The following is a 25137-nucleotide window of genomic DNA, read 5'->3' as shown; positions in this document are numbered from 1 at the left end:
CCCATCGCTCCGGTGCTGCCCGCCGATGTGGCAGGGGCACAGCGGGGTGTAAAGCACTTTTTCCCTGCAGCAAAATGTGGAAGAGACCTGGGGACGCAGCCCCCCTGCCACCCCCAGCCCCAACCCCGGCCCAATAAATCCTCCCTCCACTAAGCCAGCTCGGCCGCTCATCCAGCCCACTGTGGAATAAACCACCTCGCCAGCACGCGGGCTGCTTCACAGCACGGGGTACACAACTGCAACCCCAAAACAACCAACAGACACCGCTGCAGCGGGGCTGCCACTGTCACCCCAAAGGCTGCGCCCCCAGAGCCTGCTCCCAGCACCCAGCACCCGCAGCAGGGGGGGTGCAGGCGGGCGGTGGGCTGCGGGGCTGCTCACCTGAGCGGTTTCCCTGGGGATTTGGTACTGGATGGGAGCGTCTCGGGACTGTTGCATGGATGGTCAGGCTCGGGCAGGCGCTGCAGAGGCCAGTGCTCGTTCAGGCTTGTTCAGGATGGGCAAAACGCGGTCGTGCTGCAGCAGTGGGGCAGCATGCTGGGATGGGGTGGGATGGGATGGGATGGGGATGGGGGTGGGGATGGGATGGGGTGGGGTGGGATGGGATGGGGTGGGATGGGGATGGGATGGGATGGGGATGGGGATGGGGATGGGATGGGGTGGGGTGGGATGGGATGGGGTGGGATATGGATGGGATGGGATGGGGTGGGATGGGATGGGGTGGGATATGGATGGGATGGGGTGGGGTGGGATGGGATGGGATGGGATGGGATGGGATTGGGGTGGGATGGGATGGGATGGGATGGGATGGGATTGGGATGGGATGGGATGGGATGGGATGGGATGGGGCTGGGATGGGACTGGGATGGGGTGGGGTGGGATGGGATGGGATGGGATGGGATGGGATGGGATGGGATGGGATGGGATGGGGATGGGGATGGGATGGGGTGGGGTGGGATGGGATGGGAGGGGGTGGGGTGGGATGGGATGGGATGGGATGGGATGGGGTGGGGTGGGATGGGATGGGATGGGATGGGATGGGATGGGGTGGGATGGGATGGGATGGGATGGGATGGGGATGGGGATGGGATGGGATGGGATGGGATGGATGGGATGGGGATGGGGATGGGATGGGGTGGGGTGGGATGGGATGGGATGGGATGGGATGGGATGGGGATGGGGATGGGATGGGGTGGGGTGGGATGGGATGGGATGGGGTGGGGTGGGATGGGATGGGATGGGGTGGGGTGGGGTGGGATGGGATGGGATGGGATGGGATGGGATGGGATGGGGTGGGATGGGATGGGATGGGGTGGGGCGGGGTGGCATGGGATGGGATGGGATGGGATGGGATGGGGATGGGGATGGGGATGGGATGGGGTGGGGTGGGATGGGATGGGGGTGGGATGGGATGGGATGGGGATGGGGATGGGATGGGATGGGATGGGGATGGGATGGGGTGGGGTGGGATGGGATGGGGTGGGATGGGATGGGATGGGATGGGATGGAGTGGGATGGGATGGGGATGGGGATGGGGTGGGGTGGGGTGGGATGGGATGGGATGGGATGGGATGGAGTGGGATGGGATGGGATGGGGTGGGATGGGATGGGATGCAATGGGACAGCAGCATGAGGACTTTTTACACTCCTACAGAGAAGAGCCAGGACAAAATGACCCCCAACAGAAAGACAGCAAATCATTCCCAGAAGGTGGGAAGAGAAGCATGGGGTGGGCACAGATGCTGCCCCACACCAGACTCCGCTGGGGCAGAGGGAAGGGCTCGCCAGCCGTGGCTTTGCCGGGTTTTGCTCCCCGGCAGGTAAAGCCTGGGGACACTCACCCCGGGGAACAAGTCAGAGAAGACGGAGCGTATTTTCTGACTAATTCAATATACGTGCTTAGACTGTTTGTCTTCCCAAAACAGCCTCGCTACGCTCCGAAAAGCGGGTGTTTTTACAGGGGGTACGTCCCCCACAGCCCCTTGGCAGCCCTGACAGCCGCTCGGGCAACTCTCAATCTTGCAGCTGGCCAAAGGCGTGGGCGGCCAGACCAGCAGCCGCTCAAAGGCTTTATCAACTGGCAACCAAAAGTCAATAAGGAAGATGCCGCCTGTTTTAATTAACACAGAAATTTTGCTCTAACGGGGGTGAGATGATGTGTGCCGGAGGGGAGGGAGGACAGAGACAAAACATGACCTTGTTGGCGGAGCGCACACAGCGGCACATTGTTTTCCCCTCGGAGATGCTGGCCTTGATCCTGCACTGGCTCCGTGGCGCAGCTGGGTGCTGGGGGCTGGGGGGTCCCGCCTGCCTGTGGCAGCTCCGGTGGGATTGGGGTGCAGGGTGCCTGGAGGGCACCGGGGCCATGGGGCTCAGGACATGGCACCCAGGAGCATGGCCCGCTGCAGCTGCCAGTGGGGTGCAGGCTGGCCAGGGGATGCTGCTGGCATGGAGAGGCAGAAAAAGGTCTCGATTTTGGGCCCCCCCCCCAGTGAAATCAGCTGTGCCTGGGTGCCAAGGGAGCCCCGGGAGCAGGACCCCCACGGTCACCGCTGGCTCCACGCTGCCGGTGGCCCTGGCAGTACGGGAGAGCTGGCCCCTCGCCAGCGTTAGCATCCACTCCGGTTTAGTCTCATTTTCTTTTCTCCTCCACTTTCCTTTTTCCAGGAAAGCAAAGGAGGAAGAACCGGAGGAGGAAAACATAGCGGTCTGTGTGCCAGGATGCACAGCGTGTGACCCATGGCACAACCTGCCCCCCCCCTCAGCAGGACCCTCCGGGAACCGAGAGGGCTGGGGTGAGGGTACCCCAGGGTGGGCAGTGTCGCGGGGGGTGGGATAGAAGCAAGCTGTGCCGTGGCTCTGTCCTGGGGGGGGGGCGGGGGCTGGGATGAGTGGTACCCACGGGGCTTTCCCAGGGGGGCTGGGGCTGGAGGCAGAGACACCCCAGGGGGGCTGGGGTTGGGATGAGCTGCACCTCGGGGGTGCTGGGGTGGGGGGAGCAGCACCCCATGGATGAGGGGACTAGAGGCAGAGGCACCCCAGGGGTGATGGGGCTGGGGGGAACAGCACCCCAGGGGTGAGGGGACTGGGGGAAGTCACCCCTGTTCTGAGGGGCCTTGAGGGCTCAGCACCCCAGGGGTGAGGGGGTTGGGGGGGAGCAGCACCCCATGGATGAGGGGACTGGGGGCAGAGGCACCCCAGGGGTGAGGGGGCTGGGGGAAACAGCACCCCAGGGGTGTGGGGGCTGGGGCACAGGCATCCCAGGGGTGAGGGGGCTGGGGGCAAAGACACCCCAGGGGTGAGGGGGCTGGGGGCAAAGACACCCCAGGGGTGAGGGGGCTGGGGGCGGTCACCCCTGTTCTGAGGGGGCTGGGGGAGCAGCATCCCAGGGGTGAGGGGACCGGGGGCAATGACATCCCAGGGATGAGTGAGCTGGGGGAGCAGCACCCCAGGGAGGAGGGGGCTGGGGGCGGTCACCCCTGTTCTGAGGGGGCTGGGGCGAGCAGCACCGGGGTGCCGGGGCCGGGGGGAGCCGCTCCCCTTGCCCCCCGCCCCCCCGCCGCCTGGCCTCGCCCCACCCGGGGCTGCCGGGGGACCGGCGGCCACGGGCACCCCCGGGCCCCGCCGGGGCGGTGGCTCCATCCCCGGCCCCCGCCCCCGGGGCGGGCTCGCTGGCGGCCCGCCCCCGGCCCGCGCCTTATTACGGGGCGGCGGGGGGTCGCCCCACTCCTCTCGGCGCCGCTCGCCCGCCGAGCGCAGCCGCCGCGGCGGGGTCCGCCCGACGTGCCGCACCATGGGCAGCCAGGGCTCCAAGGCGGCCAAGGCGGGGAGCAGCGCCCCGCCGCCCGGCCCCGCCGCCGAGCCCGCCAAGGCCAACGGGCAGGTAGGGACCGGCACCGGGCGGGGGCGGCATCGGGGACCGGCCGTGCACCCCGCCGGGGCGGGCAGACAAAGGCGGCGGCCGCTCGGCGGGGGAGGGGCGGGGAGGGACGGGGGACCGGGACCCGGACCCGGACCCTCTGCCCGGCGGGCACCGAGCGATGCGGCACCGCCCGCGCCCCGGGTTCCCTCCCGGCACCGGGCGGGGGCCCCGTCCGCCGCCTCGCCCCGGCAGCCGGCGTGGAGCGCGGGCGCCGCCCGGTGGTAGCGCTCTGACACCCCCTCCCGCCAATGCCCGGTGCATCCCCCCTCTCCGTGCACCCCCTCTTCCCCCCACCCCAATGCCCGGTGCCCCCCCTCCCCATGCGCATCCCCCACCCCAATGCCCGGTGCAACCCCCCATGCACCCCTTTTCCCCGGTGCCCCCCCCCCAAGCAGCCCCCAATGCACCCCTGCCTCCCCATGCACAGTCCCCCTGCCCCCCAATGCCCGTGCACCCCTGCCTCTCTGTGTGTGCCCCCCCAATGCCCGGAGCACCCCCGGCTCCCAGGGCTTGGGGCACCCCCCCACCAATGCCTGTGTGCATCCCACCTCCCCATGTCCCCCCCATGCCTGGTGCCTCCTGCACTGTGCCCTCCCCCCCCGCCGGTACTTCCCCCCCTGGTACATCCCCCCCAGTGCCCTGTGCCCCCCTTACACAGCTGGGTGTGGGGTTTTGGGGAGGGGGTCCCAGCTGTGTCTAATTTGATGCTCTGCTTCCCCCCCTCCCCCCCCAGGAGAATGGCCATTTGAGGCTCAACGGGGAGGTGACACCCAAGGTGGGTGATGAGGCGCCCCCCCTGAATGGGAATGGCTCGGCTGAGCCCCTCAAGGAGGAGAGCAAGGGCGAGCCGGGCGGTGGGGATGCCATCGAGCCTGCTCCCCCCACCGAAGGGGGGGATGCTAAAGCCGAAGGTGCCGCAGCCCCTAAGGACACCCCCAAGAAGAAGAAGAAGTTCTCGTTCAAGAAATCCTTCAAGCTGAGCGGGATCTCGTTTAGGAAGAACAAAAAAGAAGCCGGGGACTCCTCCGGGTCCTCTCCCACGGAGGACCAAGGCAAGGCAGAGGCCAAGGGAGAGGAGAACCCCGCGTGCTCGGCCGGTGGGACGGAGCCCTCGGCCCCCCCGGCGGAGGGGACGCCAGAGGAGCAGGGCAGCCCGGCTGCCGATGGGCAGCAGGGAGCCGAGCCCAAGAGGGAGGATGCAGAAGCTGGAGAAAGCAAGGAAGAAGAGAAGCAGCAGCCAGGGGAAAGCCACGGGGATACGGCCAAAGCGGGGGAGCCCTCAAACCCCGCGGGGCCTGAGCCTACAGCAGCTGCGGCGGTGGAGCAGAAGGAAGAGTAGAGCCCGCTTGGCATCGTCCTGACTTAAGACTCTTACACCATCCTCTCCATCCCGGTAACACCACGGACTCGCTGCCTTGCCCACACACCTCCCCGTCCCACCTAGAACTGACACCACTTTCTAAAACCGACACCCCTCCCTCTTCCCCCAGTTATTTCTTCCCCTCCCTCTTAGAAAGCTGGTTTGGATTCCCACCACCACCACCACTTGGGAGTAGTTCTACCTGAATCCTTAAAAACCACGGAGGAAGACTATCCTGGATGTAACTGGAATTTACAGTTTGCGAGAACCCCCATCTCCCATCGCGCCCTGGTGTCCCTGCTGGTGTCCTGGCTGTCCCCTCTCCTCCTGGCAGCCTGCAAAGCCCAGCAAGCCAGGGACTGTTCAATGGATTTATTTCCCCCCCCCCCCCCCAGTTTACATTCCTGGTTCTGACTTCATTTAAAGTATTTTGTGCTTTTTATAGAAATCGATGGTTTAAAAGCTAATCTGGTTAGTTTTTTATAATGTCTTACTATTGGCTTAAAACCATAAAGCTTGTAAGTCCGCTGTGTTTAATTCTGCTTCTAAGGGATAACTTCTAGGGTGTGGGGTGGAGGGAGGGGGCTTGCCAGCTGTATAATGTGAAGCAACATTGTTTTCTCTGTAAATAATTTTTTAATGGCCAAAACACTTGATTTGCAATTTTCTAACTTCTAAAAAAAAAAAAAAAAAAAGAGCTGTATGGGCTTTCTTGTAACATTTGAAAGGAATAAATGGTGACCCCTTCATGGGTGAGCTTGAGTCCTTCTTGTCCTGGATGCCAGACGAGGGCCAGGGAAGATAGCAGTTGCTTATTTAGTTCAACAGCTGCTGCATTTAATCACTCCAGCCCTGGTTCTGCTCGCAGTTAATTGACTTGCAGCAGATGTAGAGCTACAGCCACAAAGGACTTTCTCACACCAGCCTCTTGTCGCTACCTTGGGATTGCTGTTCAGCTGCCTGCTCTGTACCTGTTTTCTTAGCTCTAACCCATTTATTTTCTTTCTGGGGGAGTGGGGGGGAAGAGTCCCTTCGAGTAAAGGGGGGCTAATGGGAGAAACTCCCATTTTAAGCTTGGTTTCTTCCATATTTTTTTTTTTTAGTCTCCTTAGACTAGGCTTGACTCCTCTTTCCTGAAAAGACATGCTAGAGCACAAGAACTGTGCAAAGATTGACTGTCAAAGAGAAAATGAAGGCACAAGGGGTGCCCCCATCACTCCTATCATCTGCACAGGGGTGGAGGTGACTTTAGTAAATTTTTTTTTTTTTTTTTTTTTTTAACCTCCCTGGGAAGGAAGGCTGCCTGGCTCCAGCAGCTTGGAGCACGAAGGCTACGAGAGCTCCTTCTGGCAGCTTAGGCTGCAGCAGTCGCGCACAGCCCCTCTATTTAATGACCTGCTCCTAATTCCCGTCTAATCACCTGCCCCTGCTGGTTTTGGCTGGTGAAGAAGCTGGAGAAAAGCAAGGACCACTGTTTGCCCAACCGAGGACCATTGTTTGCCCAACCGGCACCACCCTGGCAAGGTAGGGCCTGGGGCAAGGACCATCGAGGTAGGTGGAAACAGCAAAAACTCTTTAGTTTTTCCATCCTCTTCCCACCAGTGGGAAGCTAAAGCAAGTGACCCGCTTCCAAATCCAGCGGGGTATTCAACCCTATTCATTTGGGGGGCAACCCCCCCTTCCCCGCCCCCCCCCCCACCCGAGAGAGAAAAAAAAAAAAAGGTATTTTAAATGTGTGTGCTGGGGTCTGCACTGATTTCTAAGCTTGTTCACGGTTTGTCAAGCGGGACACAGCTGCGTTGTGCTCGGCGCATCTGCCGGGAGCGGCCGTGCAGCATCGTGGCAGCCATTTTAAGAAAGGCTGGAAGAGAAGGACTGCAGGCGCACGTTGGCACGCGTGAGCTGGCAGGGGAACTGGAATTGTACAGTTGTTGGGGTTCGAGGAGGAGAGGATTTTAATTGTCTGCTCTGGTGAAAGGGATAACTCTGTTTCCTGGAGTAGTATTACAGCAGTGAAAGTCTGCTGTGCCACACAAAGCTTTTTCTTAACTACATAAAACAGATTTGGCTTCTGAGCCTTTTGTGTCCGTTTCAGGTGTGATCACCACTCGGCTGCAGAATTAACCTGCTCCTAATTATATTAAAGTTTTTTTACTTGAATGCCAGATAAAAAAATCACTTAAGTTCATCCAAAAGATACCCCCTTCCCATAACTTATTATTCCTTTTCTAGATTAGCATTGCTTTCGGAGCATCAGCTGCACCAAGTGCTGTAACTCCAAACAAACCACAAATCCAATTAGCACCAGCAATGCTGCTGGATGAGAACCCAGCTATAATTTAGGAAAAGAGACAGAAAAACCACCCCAGTGACCCTTGTCGGGTAGAACAGTTGTGAGCGAACAAAAACCGGGGTATTTTGGTTTACCTTTTCTGGGGAGAAGGGTCCCAAGGAAAGTTTCAAGGGTATTTTATAAAACACAGGGGGAAAGAAAGGAGGGAAAAAAAGAAAAGCAGCAAACATCTACAAAAGAAACTAAAGCAGTCTTTCACACACAGCATGAGTATGTTCCAGATAAAATGCTTCGGTGGATGGTGTTTAAATCAACATAGCTAGCCCTCTTCCTGAAAGAGGAGGGGAAGTAGCCGTGTCTCACCCCACCTTTCTTTCCAAAGCCCGATTCCAGCTGTCATCTTTTGTGCACCATTTTCCAGCAATGGTTCTGAAACCAACCTGAACTCCTACTCTACCCGGGTGTTTCCTCTCAGCAGAAAGCAGTACAAACTCACACCAACCATAGAAATGTACCAGTTTTATTACAAAGATTCTCAAAATTCAAAATAAAAGCATCTTTAAAAAACCACAATATATTCCCCCCCAGACACAAAGATACACTGATCTCTCTTGCTTCACATACAAACACTGAAGAGCAGGAGTGACACGTCACTCAGATTCAAAGACTAAAAAACTCACGGTGGAAAAGGGAAAAGAAGTATTTAAAAAAATAAAACATTTAAAAAATAACCTGTGTTAAGTTAGCAGCATTATTAGAGTTGAAACCATCAGCAGCGCTCCGTGGGAGGTACAGATCCTCTTATGGACAGAGGAATCCCCCTGAGAAAGGAGAGCAGCGAGTCAAAACTGCCTGCAAAACTTCTGCGCTCATCTAACGATCAGCTGTACAAAACGAGATGCAAAAGAAAGGCCAGTTATGGTCACAAAAGACCTTTGGGTGTGAGATAATGCGTGGGAGTAGGAAGAGGAGTACTTATAAAAATGTACAGAGCCCCATCTGCTGTTCCCTTACAACAGCTCAGGCGGCTGATGAAAAGGTTCTCCATATTTACCGGCCTCGAGAGCAGGAAAGAGGAAAGGTTCAATTTGAAAACATTTTGTAACTTCACTTCAGAGAAGAGTTTTTCTGTGAGCGACACACGTTAGCAACAGGTTTCAGCCAGGCTCTGTTTGGTCTGGCCTTGAGAAGAGTCGGGAATTTCTGCAGTGGTTTCAGCCTAGGACACAGATCAGTACTGGGAAAACACATTAGGGCACGTGTAGCCGAGGGCAGAACAAGCAGGAAAAGCAAAGCAGGCGGCCAAATGGGCAGTAACTCACTTCCCCCCCCCCGCCAACAGAGGGGCGTAAGTATAGAAAAAAAGGTATAAAAATTTCATCCCTTACTCCAGATGCATAATGCTGCCACACTAACTGGATCTGCAAGATCTTGGAAAATGTTAACCACCACATTAGGGTGATTTTCATTTTGCATTTTCCAGATCTGCACCTGCAGGGCTCTTGGGCTGATTCACTAAAGCGCTTTTCAGATTGCTTTTAAGCTGCTTCATCTCTTTCCACAAGTTTGCTGCAGGGAGGTAGCCAACTCTGTTCAAGAACTGCACTATTTGACCCTGAGAAGCGGCACCAGCTTGCAGTTACTTGCCATGGTGGAATCAAACTGAAGACCAAAGGAATAGTCAGTCTCTCACAGGCTTCATTTGGGAGCTCATATTCTCCCACCAAAAGGAAAAAAAAAAAAAAAAAAAAGGAAAAACAATATTCATGGCCATCTTTCCACCTAACCTGAAATGCAGATACTACTTCTACTTAAATTATTCTTTTCCAAGGGTGGTTATTTCAGAGGAGAGAGTAAAGAAAGGAAGTGATTTTTCAAAGACACACTAAGGAGGCAGTGGAAGGCAAGCGTGAAACTTCCCAGTCACCAAATCTGGGCAGTGCAGGTCTGTCTACTCTGCAGAATCCTCCCTATCTGCTCCCAGCGGAGTGCAGCAAGGAATAATTTACAGTTCTCAAGTCATTTATATATTTATATAGAAATATATACAGAAACATATAAAATATAGATCCTGTGGAATGGGAGGCAACCAGAGAAGCTAACCTATGACAACTACGCACTGACAGGTACTGTCCAGCTGCAGCCATCTTAGGTGGATTTCGTTTCTTCCTTCACCCTGTGGAAGCAAGAAATGAAGAATTTGGTTTAAACAAGCGACTCAAGCTGTGCCCAAGCTTTAGTAACACGCCAGAGTTGCAACCTTAAAAATACTGATTATATGGCCCATCTCCACCTAAAACTTGTAACACGTAACTGAATGAAGGCACGGTATTTTTGGTATTTTTAAGCTCGTTTCACTGCAGGCTCTCACAGTGCTTTAGCAGCTGGTGCTGCTGTACACACGCAAATCTCTTCCCATTCACAGCCCTGATGAAGCCATCCAAACCTCCAAACCTCCACATTCCTCCTCCAACTCCTCAACCTGTGCAACATCCCACTGGGGGCACGAGGAGATGCACAGGGAACTATAAGCACAGCCATTTAATCACCGTGCCAGGAGAGAGGGCTCACCCTTTGGGTTCCGCTTTCTCCTCTTTTGCTTTTTCCTCTTCTTTCTCATCTAGGAAAAACAACAACAACAAAAAAGACACACAGTAGTGCAGCAGGAAAGTACATGCCAGGCAAAGTTCCACGGAGCTGGGAGCTTCTAGTGGAACTCATGCTCTCATGAGTCTTCAGGCTCTCGTGCTTACCTTTCTTCTCCTCTTCCTCCTTTTCCTCTTCTGTTTTCACACGCTTGGCTTTCTTAAAGTTGGCAACATTTTTGCGCCCTCCTTCCCCTTCATCTTCAGAGTCAGAGAATTCTTCATCACAGGATATTCTCTTATCAGAATTGCGGACTGAGTGCGAGAAGGACAAGAGGCTGTTTCAGCAGATTTAGAAGTCAGGAGACACCAAGCACTAACTTCTCTAAGTACATCTACACGCTGGAATGAACTAACCAGCCTACGTAAGTCAGAATCAGGCCACGATAAAACACTTCGTCTTTCTACCTGCCCTATCTTTTAACTCATCACTCCTAACTGCTCATGCCTAAGATCCAAGATCACATGTATGACTTGGATTAGGTACGGTGTGATGTCTAGACTTGACAGCATAAGCAGGTTAACCAACCTCACACTGAGAAAATCTGTCTGCCAGATCTAAAGGCCATCGGCCAATCTGGATACAAACTAGCATTTTCACAGTGGAAGACAACTTCTGGGATCAAACCTGACAGTCTCTCAGAAAGCATTCTGTCATAGCACCTACACCACAGAAACTGTTTAAATTCTCACATTAAAGCCTAGGTTCTCCCATTATGGAAATCATCTGGCAAAAGTGCCCTTTCTCCAAGGGAAAAGAAATCTCTCAGCCTGCAGTGCGTTGCATCATTGCTTTATCTTACAAAATCAATCAGAATGGTGGCAATAGATTCAAACCGAAGGACTGCAGAATTGAGATACTTCTAGATCTATCCTCCTCTCTTTATTAAAATCACTCGGTTCAGAACTTGCATGCTTCTCCAGCTAACCGATCCTGTTCAGCTTTGGCACCCACAGGCTCTGAACAGGACGTTTCCCAGCCGGGCAACGCACCTATGCCAGAGACAAGCACATACTTGAAATGCGTTTCTCAGGATCTTCTTCCTCTTCATCTCCGCTGTCTTCCTGAACAGCATCCTCAGGAATTGGCTGCATCTGGACGCCGGGAGCATGAGGCAGCATGCGCAGGTTCTCAAAGAGACGCTGCCTAGAGCCAGCCAGGAAAGGAACACCTCCGTCAGCAAGATGCCACCCACGGCTGTGAAGCCCCCAGGAGAAGGTGTCAGTCTCGCGAAGAGAAGCAAACACTTACTTGATCTTCTCAAGATACTCATTGGTATTCTGGTTAGTCATGTTCGAGGGACTGATGTGGAGCTTGAAGTCTGGTCCGAAGTACTCAAAATAGTCATTATACGGGAGTTCTGCAGGCAAGTTAGAAGGGAATAAACACCAAATTACCACTGGGCTGGTGACAAAATCCCACAAACATGTTGTCTCTACGGAAAAGCACAACTGCATTTACCTAGGCATAGGAGCCCAGGCTCTCCTAGCCCAAAATCAGATCAAAGCAGACAACTTAGCAACAGCACCATCAAAGCCTACTTGGCAGTTAAACACTATCTGTGCACACACAAGTTTTCGGTAGAAGGTCATCTCATTTCAGTAAGTCAGCAAGGCCGCTGGGTACCTTTTGCTGGAGGGGACAGCTACAGGACTAGAATGCAAACAAGACCAGCTACTGCAAATCAGGGCATCCGAAAGCTCCTCCACAGGTAATAATCAAGAGCTAATGAAACATCTTAGGGTTGCTACTTCTCCCACAGAAACATCATTTCCCTGAGCTCTGTTACTAGAGCGTCACTGTTCCTCAGTCTTGCTTCAAAGGCTCCAGGGAGAATTACCATTGGGAATTTCAGTGTCCAAAGCCACAGCAGTCTCATAGGTCCAGCATCTAGCCACGTTGCGGATTGTGTAGCCACCTCCTCCCAGCATCAGCATAGGCAAATTAAAACTTTTTACAAACTCCACACACTTGGCATGACCTGCAGCAAAAGCAGCGGGAGAAAAGGGTTGAGCTTCATGGCATACGAACAAAAAACTTTTCAACGAAATCTAATTATATCAGTTATGCCAGTCCAACACAGGCACTGCACGGTACTCTTACCTTTGATGGTCAGATTAAAACAACCCAGCCTGTCCCCTGACAGAGAATCTGACCCGCACTGCAAGACGACTGCGCTAGGCTGGAACGTCTCCATCACTTTCGATATCACCTAAACAAGAAACCCGTTGTTACACACTCTCCACAGGACAGCGTCACAGCAACACAGTAACGTCCATGTCAGCAAACGACATGAAGGCATCCCTTAGTGCTCCCACAGCTGCTGGCCCCCCTAATATTGGTAACACTAAGGCTCTTACAAAGAGCAGCTTACTGACAGCAGGCTGCGATTGTTAAGGAGGAATATAGCCCCTGAAGAATCTTATCACAGGAGACTGAATCAATCTCCCTAAAGAATGGCTCCTTGAGTCACCCAGTGACAAAGTACGATCCCCAAACAATCCCTCGGCAAAGATGTCTTCACCTACCGGCTTGAATATTGCTTCATAGGACTCATCATCAATTCCATCCCGGAGAGGGTAGTTGACAGCATAGTACTTGCCTTTGCCTGCACCAATATCCTATTAGAGTGAAAGACAGGAGAGACCGCAAATCACCAGAGAACCAACTGCAACACATAAACTGTGCCCCAGATTAGGAAGGGAAGCCTGGGATTCCGTCAGCGTAATCTGAACGTAAACCTAGGCTCTCAGGGACAAATACTGTCCTGGCAGAAGGCAGCAAGAGTCAGTTGACTGCAGCAGCAGCTTATTTGGGATAGGTGGGTGCATCTGGCCCTCAGCATTCAAGAGAAGAAAAATCTACTACTACATGTTGCTCTGAGCACACAGGCTCCCATTTCACTGGCAAAAGCCAGTCTCTTACACAGCAATAAGACTGGTAGCCAAACTTCTAGTTTCAAACCTGTATGCTGCCGAGATGCACAGCCCAAAATACCAGTTTGGGCTGACCGTGCGGTCTAGTAACCAAAGGAATCTATTTTTACTTTAAAATAATACATCTATTTTTACATTTCCATTATCTCTCTCACACCAAAGTGTTTTATTAAAAATAATTATTTCATTCATGGTGCAGAGTGGCTGCACCAGGAAAGAATGCTGCAGCTGCACACAAGTTCACATCACCAGTGCCAAACTCTGGGGCAGGGCTGAAAAAAATACAAGTCACAAGTGGAAGAGAAGAGAATTTAGATCAGAAAAATGCAGCTCCACTAAAAAGCACATTAAAAAAAAAAGGTAAAGAACATTTCACCCCTGAGAACAGCATTCTGGCAATGTCAGAAGTCACAAAGTGAACCACACCTGTATCTAACTTGAAGGAGTGCCACAGTTAACACCACAATTCATTAATGGGCAGAACTGACTCACAGGAGGAAATGCCAACAAGATAAACCAACACACACAGTAATTCCTTCCTAAACTTTCACCCAAAAGCTTGTGTGACCAAGCTTAGTTTGCAAGTAGCTACAGATGACCAACATGCCATCTTCCGAGTCACTTTTCTGAGCGTAATCCCCCCAGAAGGCTGCTAAGAGACTGGTATCAAAGCCTTGGGTTTATCACTATACAGACCATGATCACAGGAATAAAACACCCACTCCAAGAGCCAAGCGAGCTGCCTCACATACACACCTTTGCCCTCAGAAAAAGGATGCCACTTTGAAAGCAGGAAAACTCAGGAGAGCAGTGATTTTAGTTAAATTAGTACGACAGCAAACAGATGGAAGAGGCCAAATTTCAGGGTAATTTTCTGCTAAGCCTTCATTCTCACCCGTAGGTCCCCTGTTCCTGGGAAGTATTCTCCGTACTTATGAAAGGACACGGTCATGACACGGTCTGTGGTATAAAAGGCTTCCTCCACGCCATCTCCGTGGTGAATATCAATGTCAATATACAGCACTCTCTGGTGATACCTAGGATCAGAAAGGAGTCAAAATACCGCATTTCTTCCGAGCAGAAATTGCCTTCAGCAGCAGAGCAAATGGGAGGAGAGCAAGGAATTTGGTGCTAACCCCCAGGCTGCACAGCTACTGGGCAGCTCTCCCTCCAGAGTCTACAAGCAAAAGAGCTACAGAGAATGAACATGTGCTTTGGTCAGCAGTGGAACAGAACCACAGAGGAAAATCAAGTGGCTTTTGCTGCTGCAACTGATCTCTGAAGGCAGACACAACTCAGTTTATTCAGATCCAGCCAACAGACTGCATTTTTATCTCCAAGCCTCCCATTGAGGTTTGCCTGGAGCCAAAAGCTGTCACATATGACAGCTGTGCTCCCTCTTCTGGGGTGGGTGGTAAGAGAGGCAAGGGCCTAAGAGCAACCTCCTGCACAGTGCCACTGTTAGACATACCCTCTTCGGGACAGAGGGTACCACATCCCACCAGAAAGCTGAATAAGCCCTTCTGGGAAAACACAGCTCAAAAAAAAGCAACAAAAAGAAAAGACTGGGAAGAAAGCACTTAAGGATGCAGAGGAAATGCAGCAGAACGGACAAACAAAAGGGGTAAAATAGTACTGCCCATACTTTAGGAGCTCCAAGATAGCTAAGACGATATCGTTGACATAACAGAAGCCAGAAGCCTCTGACTTCTTAGCATGGTGGAGGCCTCCTGCCCAATTCACAGCAATATCTGTCTGCTGCTTGTTCAGCTTCACAGCACTGGCTGTTGGGAGAAGAATTACAAAACGTTAGCATGTGAGCAAACGCCCCGTGACAGAGACTGAGGGGTAAAGTACTGGTCCCTTACGATCGCATCACTGCTGATGTGTACGTTTGGGTACTTGACAAAGCACAAGCCCAAGGGTTTAACATTGGCCGTCTCAACAAACGAACAAAAGGCAAGGGAAGAGAAATGCAGGCTCTGTTTTGTCTGCACGCAATTTTCACTGCTTCCCACTTTTGCCTCAGAGCACGAAAGCTGCACAAACGAGTCCACAACATTCGAGCTGGGGTCACAGTTGAAGACAGTCTAGATTTCTCAGTGCCCCGAACAAAAGATTCTAATGAAAGGTTTTATCCAACATATATTTAGGTCATCCACTGACTATGCGTTTACTGAGGGAAGAGAACTTCCCTCAGCCCCTTCATAAACTTTCTGCAAATTTTGCAAGTCTCCCTGGATTCAAACAAACGATCTACTCTGTGGAATCTACAGCCATGGGACCAGAGAGCATAGAGCTACTTCAAAAAATGCTGCAGTCAGAACTACGTTACAGGAAATAAAGACTTCTAGATGTCATTGTGGGAGTAGCAGCCACAAAGCTTGAACACCTAAGCACAGTAACACAGTTCCAACCTTTCTGCAACAAAAGCATTTTAAAATAGCAAAAGCATTTTTAATGCCCCAGCTTTCAGGGAGCTTACTGAAACCTTTCAGGTTCTATTTTGCCTCATGTCCAGAGACAGTGGCTTTTTGTTAAAAAAAAAAACCAAATAAAGTATCCCTTTTCTTTCCTTTCCACCTTATGCCTGCCCAGAATAAGGTTTTTACAACTTTTTTTTTTTCTTGTAAAGCTCACATTATTTTTTTTTTTATTAAAACCTCTGTTACTGCTCTGGTTTTGTTTTAACTCAGTCACTGGCAGTGCTGTTATATCGCTTACAGTCCTTCATGTGTCCAGTGAAGAGATGCTTAACAAATGGAGAGTGATCTGTCAATGTGCAAGGCTCGAACTCTCACACAGGAAGAAATCTGGATCTCATTATTAAGGAAATCAGAAATAGGTTCACAAGGCTTCCCCACCACCTCCCGCAACAATATTTCCTAAACAGAACTACATTCCATACATCTGTTTAAGAGAAAAAGAACATATGACTTGTGAGCTTACCAACTGAGCCTCCAGCGGAGAGCTGACAAAACTCAAACAACCCATCAAACACCGGGCAGTCTTCCCCAACATTAACTTGAAAAGAATACAAAAGAGTTAGTAAGAGAAAGCTACAAATAAATGACAAAGCTTATACCACCGCTCCGATTTAAAAAGCTAACCAGGCAAGCAATCAAAAGTTTTAACCAACAAAAATACCACCCAGAAATAATAAAACATTCACAGCGTCCACCTGAGGATTGCCTGATGAGGCGAAAAGGCTGTTGCTGTAGGGAAGGTGCTCCTGACTTGTAAGAAAAGAGGGAAGCAGGTCCCAGGAGCTGCGGTGAGAGCAGCACGCCATCTACCGAGGTGCCCTACGGGGGATCCAGAAACCGAGTGGGCAGAGAGATGATGCTATCAGCAAGAGCTGTGTGATACTGATACACGTCCTCAGCACATTTACAGCATTCCACTCTGCTCCGGCAGCACACGCTGGTCACCACAGGCACACACAAACTGTGCAAAACGGGGGCGAGCACCCCTGGCTACCCTCCATCAGCCAGGCTGCAGCGCTGCTGCCTGGGCACTGTGCCTTCTGGGGGGAACGGGGTTTTTCTGACAACAGAGCTGACACTGAGCTCCGCTACCCAACCCCTCAGCAAGTGGGAAAGGGGTTTGCTCCCATTTTCTGCTGTATTGCTGACAAGGAGTTGAGAAAGCAAACAGTGGCAGCTCTGCAGGAGAAAGTGGGAAGATGGCAGATAGTGGCGTGCACTGGACGAGAAGCTTACATCCACATCTGCTTGGTTATGCTTTGTACGTTCTTTTTACTTACACACCGGACTGTCAGTTTTTTAAGCTCTCAGCAGTGCTGTAGTTTTACCCTGGATAAATCTCTACTGTAAATAGTTCCACGATTAAAAATAAAACCCAGTAACAACAGACTTGTATTGAATCAGGATTTTGCAAGATTGCTTTTGCAAAGAAACAAAAAAAAAATCTGTACTTTTTAACATCTGTAGAATGTTTTCTTCTGTGCTTAGTGAGAAAGGCACAAACAGCACAGTTCTTGCAGCATTAGAAACTCGTCAGTGCACAGTCTCCACAAAGACTGTGTGCCAAGGGTGTCTGAATGGTCCCAGTTCGGGACAGGACTCTCTCAAAAGGACAATACCCATCTGGAGACCCAGAAGGAAGCAATTGTTCCCGCTTTCCAGTTGTTTCAGCAGGGCATGGCAACTGGCAGCATTGGAATAATCAACTCAAAGAGGTGGTTGGAAGCTTTCCCTGTTAAGCGAGGAGAATTTAAGTCATCAATTTCTACATGCTTCCTCTTACAAGAAATTAAACTTCTTGCCCTTTAGGTTACAGAGCAGTCTTCCCCAGTCCTCAGGCAGGCAACATTAACAGAATGAAAAGAGAGACTGTTCATTGCCTCTGCTGCCCCTCAGAACTTTGTGGGCAGTACTGACAGTATCTGAGGGCATCCCACTGCTATACCTGACAAAGACAGGAGCTACCAGGTAAAGAGAAGCCAGCTGGGCTTTGTCCCCTCACAGAGATTCAGAGCAGCCAGGACTACTAAGGAGGAATATTGGTAACAGGGGTCAATGACTTGACTATAGGTACAAAGCTCTGGTGGAAGATGAGAGGTAAATGCTCCTTCTTCCTTGCAGTGGGTGGGTGAGAAGCTTTGTATCTAGGAGAGTGTGACCAGAGGCCAGCATTAAAGGTGGAAACATTCCTAGGGAAATCATAGCAGCTATCCTTCTCTCAAAGGGAAAGCTGAAGCAGCAAGCAGGCTACAGAGACCTGCCACAGTACTCGGGAGCGGTGACCTTGTCTCCTGTATCCCTCATCTCTGTTCTGAGCCTCCTACGCCAGTTCTCTGGCTACACAGAGGTTCTGCAGGTCTTGAAGAAAAGCTCCGTCCTCTGCATGTCTAAGATTAATTTTTGTATTTTGCCTCCTTCAGGGAACAATAGTTCTGTGGAAATACAGTACAGAAAATGTCGACAACCAGCGACAGCAGAGTGAGTGTTTATGACCTGTATCTGCTTCAGGGGTAAACAGTTCAGTCTGTGTAAATATGTACTTCGGTATATGTTGTTCTTCTCCCCAGTAACAAGTGATAGGACAAGAGGGAATGGCCTCAAGTTGCACCACGGGAGGTTTAGGTTGGATATTAGGAAAAATTTCTTCACCAAAAGGGTTGTTTAAGCATTGGAATGGGCTGCCCAGGAAGTGGTGGAGTCACCATCGCTGGAGGTATTCGAAAGACGTGCAGATGCGGCACTTTAGGGATGTGGTTTAGTGGTGGGCTTGGCAGTGCTGGGCTTACGGTTGGACTCAATGACCTTAAAGGTCTTTTCCAACCGAAATGATTCCATGATCTGGTGTATGAAGGCACATCATTTACTGTAGGAAGTCTTTCCACGTATATTACTCGTGAACTATATTACTCATTCCTCTTATGTGCTTGTGCCTTAATATCTGTCCCCTTCAGCTCATACCAGATTTCCAAGGGCCTCTACTTCATATTGTATTTCTTCTAAATTGGAGATAACATTTACTCCACATAAATTAACCCCATGGGCTAATAACTTTTTTTCTGCTCTCAAGGAACGCAGCGTGCAAGACCGAAATACTGTTTAAATGAACCTCAAGCCTTCCCCACTATTTGCCTATACTTGCTAGAAATCTAGTTTGCCATAGCCAAAAACATCAGCACAGAGTTGCAGACACACCAAAAAAAGGTTTCTGTAACATTAAAGTCACCATTAAAGAGCCCTCCCATGGACTGGAGAGATTAGAACAAGAGATCAGCTCACAAAATAAGCCATTCTGACACAAAGGGGACAGGTATTATTGTGCATCTCAGCACTCCCCTACTTCCAAACTGCCACTGCCCTGAAAATCCTTCCGAGTGCCCACAGATTTGGACACAATTGATGCATTGGGGGTTTCTCTGTGCGTCTGTTTTAAATTACAAACCCTTTCCCGCTCAGTGCCTCTGGTTAAAGATAAGCAGTAACACAAAATACATGCAGCCCATAAATGGAGTATTTCAGTCATCTCTGAGCCAGGAAGACGATTTAGAAGAGACATCAAAACACAAGACCAACAAAAGACAGCCAGGTCCAAGGGGTTTTCTCAGTTCTTTTGGCATACTGGCTTGAGAGAGGGATACATTTTTAAAATGCTTGACTTACCAAAAAAATCAAAAGCAAAGGCAGCAGAAAGACAATTTCCCATGATTCTTCCTACTCTTTTTATCACAAACCTCTAAAGCTGACCTAGAATTCCCAGAACCACAAATTTTAACATTGGCAGGAACTATAGTGCTACAGGCATGGCTTACATCTTTGCATCTGCTTGCTGTACTCAGACATGTTATCTGGGCGAATAGATCTCAGAAATTTTATGTAGTCATCACTGTGGTACTTTGTCATCTCTTCCGCATTTGCCTTGTGAGGGCGCTGCAAGGACAGAAAAAGAGCAAGACTTGTTCTGAAACACATCTCTCTCCCTAATTCCCCATTTCCAACCTCAGATTGACTCCCAGGAGCAGCAAAAAAATAAAAAATAAAAAAAAAAAAAATAAAAAATCAAACCAGCAACCTCAAACAAAAGAAACTTATTTTCAAAGGCAAGAACGCCAGAGACTGGAACGTATTACATATCTAGACAAAGGAAACATTTAAGTTACAGGGAGAAAAGCAATCTTCCAGTCTCCAAAGCTTACGTGAAGCAAAGAACATCTCACAACAAGCAATCAGAAGAAAGCAGAAATACATCAGCACAACTGTTGGGGTTTTTTTCTCTTCCTTTCCTCTTTGGCTTGTCAACAGAGAACTTACGAGTCTGAAGCATCAGAATTAGAACATAAACTAAGATCTTTCATATATATTTCTCTTCATGGCCAGCCCTACACTTACATATATTTCCATCTTCCTGTAGAGGCCATAGTTCAGCAGTAGGTTGTGGGTCATCCGGATCCTGTGGGGTTTCATTGGATGTCCTTGGCCATAATAGTAGTTTCCAACATCACCTGGGAGCAGAAAGGATTTTGTTACAGCAGGAAAACTATGAATTTCTTCAAACAGAATCACAGCCGAGCCACAAGAGCCATCAGGTTATCTGTCATTTTATTTGTCCTTCAGCAGCACATCTGTTCACAGGGGATAAGGTCTCCCATCTTGTCTGCACAGGTATCTCCACGGATTCAGAAAAGTTTATTGTAGACTCAAATAAGACAAACATTTGGAAATTAGCGTATAGCCAGAGAAGGAAATTTTTAATGCCAGTTCTGGAGAAGGCAATCCAGGTAGAGTCTGAGCAACGAGCATCACACTGCACAAGTTAAGAGGTGGGAGCTCCAGCTTTCTTGGGCAGGAGGAGCTTTGGACACCACATTTGCCTGTCATCACTTGGACAACGACAGCTCTCCAGTGTCCTCTCCAGGCAGTTCAGGTCCACTATGGTATCTCACATGTACAGAGCTCGCAGGTTTCACCGAGAAATGCAATTGCACTCTGACCAGAAACCCGCGTGCCAAGAGGCATGCAAGTTTAATCTCGGCTCAGACAATGACTCACCAGACAAGAGCACGTAGCCTCTTTGCCTCAGTTTCTCCCTACTTACCTGACAGAAACAAGATACAAAGCAGCTAATTCCATCAAATAAGCGAACACCAGCGCAGCTGTAGCTTTATAGCTTCTCAAATCATTTTCACCTTTTATTACAGCTTGAAATATCCTTCAGGAGAATCCCAGTTCCTGCCAACCCCACCCCCACACAGACGCACCTGACGAGCTATCCTATGGACACCAGCATTAATGAAGTTAGCTTCCTGCAAATACATCCCACGGGTCATCTCCCCGTGCAGATTTTCCCCTACCCAGCAGAAGCCGAGTTCATGCTGCACTCTCCCACAGTAGGCACCACTATCTGGTTTTTTTATTCCTCTCGGTTTCCCAGGGTACTCATTTCCATGAAACTTCCAGAAATTTAACTTTCAGATTTCTGCCTCCCGTCTGATGTTGCTGTGAGAGGCACGGTCTCAAAAGCTGCCAAGAGCAGGAAACACGCAGAGAGCCACAAGCAGCAGCAATATCGCGCAAGCCTCATTTTCTTGGGAAACCAGCCTAAGTTGTTCATGTAGTTGTACAACTCCTGATCAGTTTAGGAAGCAGGAGATTCAATCCGGTCTGGCTGGTGACTCAGTTGGGAGTATTAATATTTCATCACCAATCTTAACATTCAGGAGAAACTGCTACTTCCCCACAGCACACAGCAGTAAGTTTTCCTCCTGTGGACACGGCCCTATTTTCAAAGAAGATGCAAATGGTGCAAATCCCACACCCAAACTGCTGGTGGAGTTTACCTGTCCATGGCACTATGGTGAAATGGGGTGTTCTTTGCACGAAAATTTACTGCAGCAACTATCCCTACAGTAAAATCAGACTAAATCAAGCCTTGGGGAACTCAACACGAGATGCTCAAGACCCTACCTAGAAAATACAAGCACAAAACTACAGGAAGCTTTGAAAAATCACCATCGTCTTCACCTCAGGCTGTCAGTGAAATGCCCTGGGCAAACCCTGACTCCCAGATCCTGTTCATGCTCACTCTGCTAAACACATCCCAGCACAAGTTCTACAGAGCAGCAGACGAGCTCATCTGCTCATGGATGTCAGTGCAGATTAGAAGCATGTGAACCTAACAGCCACCTCTTCCTGTCTGCTAGGGTTAAGCAAGTCCTACAAGGCAAGCTAATAAAGGAGAAGTCACTGTTCAAGTTCAAACGCTCGCACATACCCTCAGCACCCCTCAGGATTTCCCTGAAGGACCCTCAAGATACCCGACTACCTTTTCCCCAACCTCTTCATCTTACCTAGCCCCTTCCCTGCAGCTCAGGTTCCTTCTCCAGCAGAGGATGCCCTCCTGCCACCTGAAATTTATGACTCAAGAAAGAGACCTGCATGCCATCCACAACAGCGCCCAGGGACCTCCGTTCGGGGAATTACTGCACTAGATTGCGCTGCTCTAACCTCCCTGCATGGAAAATAAAAGCCCTAACAAACTGGCCTCCTACAACTGCAGATTATGCCCTCCCCGACAATAAAAGCACACTTTCACCCTAGGACACACTGTGGATGTTTGCCAGCCGCTCGTAAAAGAGCAGTGGAAAGAAGGCTCTAAAACCTCACCACAGAGTAAATTAGTGAGGGCAGCTATAGACAAGCGTGCATAAAACTAACTCTGTGTAGTTACCGTGCAATAAAGACTACAAGGACAGCATCTCTGCTTAGCATTTTCAAACAAAATGACTGGTTATTTCATATTTAAGGCATCATCATGTGCCTGTAAAGATTACAGCTTGTTCACAAACCGTCGCGCTTCTTTGTGAACATGTTATATTCCAAGGACGGGGCTAAGTTTGGACACAGAGACCATTTTTTTCCAACATCCAGGTTATGTGCACACGGTATGGCATTCTGGCACCACTCACAAGCGCTCTTAATTTTAAACCAGGCATTTTAGGGCCCAGGGCTCCAGCATCCCCTTGTGTTTTGATACGATGAGTATTGCACAGAGATCAGTTGTGTGGTGAAATCGGGCTCAGTTTCACTGCACCCACAGCTCTAGTCCAGGCTCCTCCTTGCCCTGCCCTCCCCATGACACCAGCTGACTCAGAGACCCCGCAGGACTGTCACTGCAGCTTGCAAAGCTACTGCTTAGATTTACTTTTCTGGAGAAATAAACAAGCCCTCACTATATACCTGACACATACAGCTGTTTAACAGAGCCCGCTTTACTGTTTGAACACTGAGCACATCCACTTACCAAGAAAAAGCAGCAAGACAATTCTTTTATTTTATTTCACAGGCTAAAAACCATGACGAAATAGAGAATTGCACAATACCTTTCACAAAAAGTGATCACAGACTATTAAAAATGAGTTTGCCCATCACTGAAGCACCAAGTTGCCCTTCCAAAGGGGAGGCAGCTGTGAATGTGCAGAGGCGACGTGACTGGGATTTCTCCCACAAACTATGCAGCAGAAGCAGGGCAGCCCCACAAGATACCCAGCTTGGGGCTTGGCCAGCTCTACCCCCCTGTTACTTCCCTCCTCCAACGGGATGATTATTTAGCCCCAAAGCAGCACTTCCCCAGCCTCAGAACATAAACGAAAAAAAAGCCAGCCTACAATCAAGCCAAGTTCAGAGCCAGAACTAAACAATGCTCCTAGACACAGGAACTCCCTACAAACAACCATGCATTCGGTCTGGCTCCTAACACCTTTAGGTTTGTCCCTTGCTTGACAGCAACGCCACTGACCCAGATGGGAGCTTCGAGAGTGCCTCTTCCTCTCAACGTGGCTCAAGGAGGCTTCACCTCCCCACCGCCCGTCCTGCCCCCCAGCATCTCCCCGAGTGCTCCCCATCCTCCCAGAAACCCTCAGCATCTCAGCATGGCTCGCAAAGCCTCTCTCAGCCCCACGTTCCATCCTGGATCCTTCCCAGCGTTTCCTCACCTCCAAAGTCCATAGATCTCCATACCTCCCCATCCTATCCTACACCCCCCATTTCACCCCAGTGCTGCTCCTCTATCTTTCCCCCCATCTTCCCGCAACATTGCTCCCCCATCCTTCCCCCCAGCGCTGCTCCCCTGTCTCTCCCCCATCCTTCCCCCCAGCGCTGCTCCCCTGTCTCTCCCCCATCCTTCCCCCCAGCGCTGCTCCCCTGTCTCTCCCCCATCCTTCCCCCCAGCGCTGCTCCCCTGTCTCTCCCCCATCCTTCCCCCCAGCGCTGCTCCCCTGTCTCTCCCCCATCCTTCCCCCCAGCGCTGCTCCCCTGTCTCTCCCCCATCCTTCCCCCCAGCGCTGCTCCCCTGTCTCTCCCCCATCCTTCCCCCCAGCGCTGCTCCCCTGTCTCTCCCCCATCCTTCCCCCCAGCGCTGCTCCCCTGTCTCTCCCCCATCCTTCCCCCCAGCGCTGCTCCCCTGTCTCTCCCCCATCCTTCCCCCCAGCGCTGCTCCCCTGTCTCTCCCCCATCCTTCCCCCCAGCGCTGCTCCCCTGTCTCTCCCCCATCCTTCCCCCCAGCGCTGCTCCCCTGTCTCTCCCCCATCCTTCCCCCCAGCGCTGCTCCCCTGTCTCCCCCCATCCTTCCCCCCAGCGCTGCTCCCCTGTCTCTCTCCCATCTCCCCCAACGCTGCTCCCCTGTCTCTCTCCCATCTCCCCCAACGCTGCTCCCCTGTCTCTCTCCCATCTCCCCCAACGCTGCTCCCCTGTCTCTCTCCCATCTCCCCCAACGCTGCTCCCCTGTCTCTCTCCCATCTCCCCCAACGCTGCTCCCCTGTCTCCCCCCATCTCCCCCAACGTCGCTCCCCTGTCTCTCCCCCCTCTCCCCTTATCCCTATCCCGGGACATCCCGTATCCCCTTATCCCCCATATCCTTCCTATGCCCTCCAGTGTCCCCCATTCCCTCAACCCTGCTGAGCCCCCAGGTAACCATGCCCACCCCCATGCCCTGATCCTTCTGACCCCCAGTGCAGCCCCAGCCCTCCCTTCCCCCTCACTGCCCCCCAGCCATCCCTCCCCCCCCAAACACCTCCCCAGCGCCCCCACTGACCCCCACACCCCCCCAGAGGGCAGCCCCCAGCCCCGACACATTTCCCAGTGACCCCCCAAATACCCTTAGAGCCCCCCACTCTGAGCAACCCCCACCACCCACGTCCTCCAATGACCCCCCATTCCCCTCCCCCAGCCAACCCCTCACCCCCCATCCCCAGTGTCCCCCAGTACCCCCCCAGCACCTCCCATTGCCCTCCTCACCCCCCCACCGGTGCCCCCTCCAGCCCCCTCGGCCCGGCAATCTCCGGGACGACCCTCGTCGGTGCCCCACAGTCCCTCACCGTCATAGTAGTAGCAGACTTTCCGCTTGGTCCCCTGCGTCAGCGCCATTTTCCTGCCTCCCCACAGCGACAGACCCTACCGCCGCCCCGCGCAACCCAACCCGGCCCGCCCCGGGCCCCGGGCCCCGC

The 25137-nt window shown here is 51.6% G+C and overlaps 2 protein-coding genes across 2 annotated transcripts; one reads left to right on the top strand and one right to left on the bottom strand.

Annotated features, from left to right (window-relative positions):
* Window positions 1-3717: 3717 nt before the first annotated feature.
* Window positions 3718-6036, top strand: MARCKSL1 (MARCKS like 1). Its single transcript, XM_037381878.1, has 2 exons — window positions 3718-3883; window positions 4656-6036. Exons 1-2 carry the CDS (start codon window positions 3794-3796, stop codon window positions 5259-5261), a joined length of 696 nt encoding a protein of 231 aa, XP_037237775.1. The 5' UTR covers window positions 3718-3793; the 3' UTR covers window positions 5262-6036.
* A 2043-nt stretch (window positions 6037-8079) lies between these two features.
* HDAC1 (histone deacetylase 1) lies at window positions 8080-25130 on the bottom strand. Its single transcript, XM_037380727.1, has 14 exons — window positions 25009-25130; window positions 20027-20139; window positions 19450-19567; window positions 16107-16181; window positions 14803-14941; window positions 14053-14194; window positions 12750-12842; window positions 12325-12433; window positions 12062-12202; window positions 11473-11581; window positions 11237-11367; window positions 10329-10475; window positions 10147-10195; window positions 8080-9751 (listed from the first exon to the last, which is right to left on the bottom strand). Exons 1-14 carry the CDS (start codon window positions 25055-25057, stop codon window positions 9724-9726), a joined length of 1443 nt encoding a protein of 480 aa, XP_037236624.1. The 5' UTR covers window positions 25058-25130; the 3' UTR covers window positions 8080-9723.
* Window positions 25131-25137: the final 7 nt, after the last annotated feature.

The sequence above is a fragment of the Falco rusticolus genome, chromosome 3 (assembly GCF_015220075.1).
Source record: "Falco rusticolus isolate bFalRus1 chromosome 3, bFalRus1.pri, whole genome shotgun sequence".
NCBI lineage: Eukaryota > Metazoa > Chordata > Aves > Falconiformes > Falconidae > Falco > Falco rusticolus.
This window is presented reverse-complemented; position numbering and strand designations above follow the sequence as displayed.

Bases quoted from the DNA above. Each gene is read 5' to 3' on its own strand.
- MARCKSL1 (XM_037381878.1), top strand. From the start codon at position 3,794: ATGGGCAGCCAGGGCTCCAAGGCGGCCAAGGCGGGGAGCAGCGCCCCG. The intron at 3,884-4,655 runs GTAGGGACCGGC...CTCCCCCCCCAG, and splicing joins CCGCCAAGGCCAACGGGCAG to GAGAATGGCCATTTGAGGCT.
- HDAC1 (XM_037380727.1), bottom strand. From the start codon at position 25,057: ATGGCGCTGACGCAGGGGACCAAGCGGAAAGTCTGCTACTACTATGAC. The intron at 12,434-12,749 runs GTAGGTGAAGAC...TTTCTTGTTTAG, and splicing joins ATGAAGCAATATTCAAGCCG to GTGATATCGAAAGTGATGGA. The intron at 10,476-11,236 runs GTATGTGCTTGT...TCTCGCACTCAG, and splicing joins TCCTGAGAAACGCATTTCAA to TCCGCAATTCTGATAAGAGA.